This window comes from Etheostoma spectabile, unplaced genomic scaffold, assembly GCF_008692095.1.
Source record: "Etheostoma spectabile isolate EspeVRDwgs_2016 unplaced genomic scaffold, UIUC_Espe_1.0 scaffold352, whole genome shotgun sequence".
NCBI lineage: Eukaryota > Metazoa > Chordata > Actinopteri > Perciformes > Percidae > Etheostoma > Etheostoma spectabile.
The window spans coordinates 1,352,298-1,354,954 of NW_022605591.1; the positions used below are offsets into that span (position 1 = coordinate 1,352,298).

Sequence of the window (2,657 nt, forward strand, 5' to 3'; positions counted from 1 at the left end):
CAGGATTGTGGGTAATGAAGTACTTATCCAAGACATCGTGAATAAAAGACATTTATCTCAAAACAAGGTTGGTGCCCCATGAACTTTAGGCATCTATTTGAGCATATGCAATCACTTAGTCATCTGGCGTCATCCTCCGCAGCCCCGCCCTTCTGGCTCCAAAAATACCAAGATGGCAACATCCAAAATGCAAACTCACGTCACTAATGCTATGACCATTATTTTATATACAAATAAAATGCTTTATCAAGTCAGTAAAGGTTTATTCAGTCACAACATGTTTCACAGTTAAAAAATATAATAAACTTTCACAAGAATTACAAATAAAAACAAAATACAATATAGTACAATATTTCATATATTAAAAACTAATGTCCAGGTAATGTCCATTTATGAAGCCTTGGGTTTGTGTCTGATCACTGAATTGATCCAATCGATATAGTTCCCTACTTTAGTGTAAACACCAGGTTTTTGAGAGCGGCCGCAGCCCTCTCCCCAGCTGATGATCCCATACAGGAAGCTGACATCATCCCTCGAACAAGCCAGAGGGCCCCCGGAGTCGCCCTGGGGAAAACATAAACATACATGCACAGATCAAAGTGGAGAAACACAAACAGCTAAGTTACCCACTTGGACCCTAATATATTACTAAAAACTGCATCCGACCCATGAGGTAAAAAGATAACCGTGACATGTAATTTAAGAAGAAGGAGCTTGAATATTTTACACCTCAGTTTGAGTAGTTAGTCTGGCGCTGCAGACATCTCTGCAGTTTTCAGACACTTGCACTTTACTCAAGGGAATCTCTGCTGCCATCTTTGTGCTATTCCATTACTCTGATTTCTCAAGTCTTTTGATAGCAACCCTTTCAGAGTCAAGGGAGGTCAACAACTATGTGGATTCTGGCAATCTATTTAGCCCAGAACACTTTGAGATCAGCTGTGATTTCTGATACTCCAGAGCAATAAGACAAAAACAAAAATAAGAACAGTATGCTCCAACGCTCGTAAGTGTTTATTGAACCTACCTTCGTTTGATGTTCATGGATCAGTAAATTAAAACAGTCACTCTTACATTAAGATCATTTTAGCTTGCTGACATGTAGCCATAGACAGTTAAAGAAATGGACCAACAGATCCCGTTGCTCTGGCTGGAGACCAGTGAAGGGACACAGCTGCTAAGTGATGATGCACAGCTGTGCACACAGAGTGGGCCCTTAAGTGAATTAAATTCTTGAAAGTGGGTGTATACTTTGAATCAAGGTGTAGGCTTGAGTTAAAACATTGGCAGTCGATTGTCGTCAATTAATGTTGGGATGTAAATACGTTGTTGTTTTTTGTATAACTGAACACTTTTGTATTGAAGTGTATGTATATGGTTAAGTGTGTGTATGTACTGTATGTGTGTTTGCGTGTACGTATCCCTTGACTTTGTGTAATAAAATGAATTTGAAAAAGGCACATATATTGGCAGTGTAGGATTTAATAATCACTGTTTGTCTCAAAATGTTTTCCTACCTGGCAGGCGTCGACACAGCCGTTGAGCCCTGCACAAAGCATGTCGTCAGTGACATGGTTGCCATAAACATTTGGCTTCCTACAAGTGTCATGAGGAATCAGCCTCACTCCAGCCTCCTGCAGACTAGAGTAACCCTGTGCCTCTGTCAAAATAAAGCACAAATAACGTATTACGTGACAAGAAAATCTTTTTAACCTGAACAGGGCAGTTGCCAAATCCCCCGAGACACAAAAAAGAAAGCCCTAAATGTTTACTATCATTTTGATTTTTCAGTAATTTGTATTTAGGGCCTAATAAACTGATAATCCACCCACATGGTGTAGCCACTTATGTTGCCTGATTCTCAGAACTGTGTGGCTGGGAACTGACTGTGCTTTATTGACATCTTTCGCACTCTCGTGTGTGATTTGTTATCTGTTAGGGCTGAACAACTTACACTGTCATCAGTGACTATGTTTACATGCACACTAATATTCCACTTTTATTCCGAATTTAATATGGGTCATTCAAACAGCATATTCCATTTGGATATATCAAATTAGGCCTTATTTCGAATGTAGCATTTTCCAATTAAAAGATGTGGGATATAACAATATTCTTCAGGTTTTTGGAGCATCTTTTGGACATGTATACAGCGTATTCAGACTATGCATCTCAAATGGGTTTTATTGTCACAATTGGCAACACACAGCCTCCTACCTCTTTACTCTGTGTATTGTACACAAGTCAACTAGCCAACAGCGAGGCAGGGGTAGAGCTGCATGCCCAAAAGAAAAGCCCGGAAATATACAGTCTGTTCCAGTGTATAACTGTAAATATTATCATGATGATACATTAATGTCATGATTTTCTTCATCACTCACTCTCATGCATGTGTCCCCAGCCGCTAATAGTACAGCAGTACCCATCAGGGAACGTCATGCTTTTGTCTGGGAGACAGATGGGTCTGATGAACGGGGTTCTCTTCACACACCGCCCGTCCTGCTTCGCCAGTTTGATCAGAACTGAAATTGGTAAAGAAACAAAAAAAACGATGAAACAAGTGGTAGACTTGGAGACTCCGCTGCCCATTGAAAACCCCAGAGCCAACAGTCAGTGTGTGTATGTGTGTGTGTGTGTGTGTGTGTGTGTGTGTGTGT

At 40.3% G+C, this 2,657-nt stretch overlaps 1 protein-coding gene across 2 annotated transcripts in view; it reads right to left on the reverse strand.

Annotated features, from left to right (window-relative positions):
* Window positions 1-246: 246 nt before the first annotated feature.
* Window positions 247-2,657, reverse strand: part of LOC116686318 (hepatocyte growth factor activator) — a 14,626-nt gene continuing 12,215 nt past the window's right edge. For both annotated transcript variants that reach the window (XM_032511301.1, XM_032511300.1), the window contains 3 exons: window positions 2,382-2,522; window positions 1,518-1,660; window positions 247-564 (listed from right to left, as the gene is read on the reverse strand). In XM_032511301.1, the coding sequence (XP_032367192.1) occupies window positions 391-564; window positions 1,518-1,660; window positions 2,382-2,522 (458 nt within the window). In that variant the 3' untranslated portion in view covers window positions 247-390. The remainder of the gene's footprint in view (window positions 565-1,517; window positions 1,661-2,381; window positions 2,523-2,657) is intronic.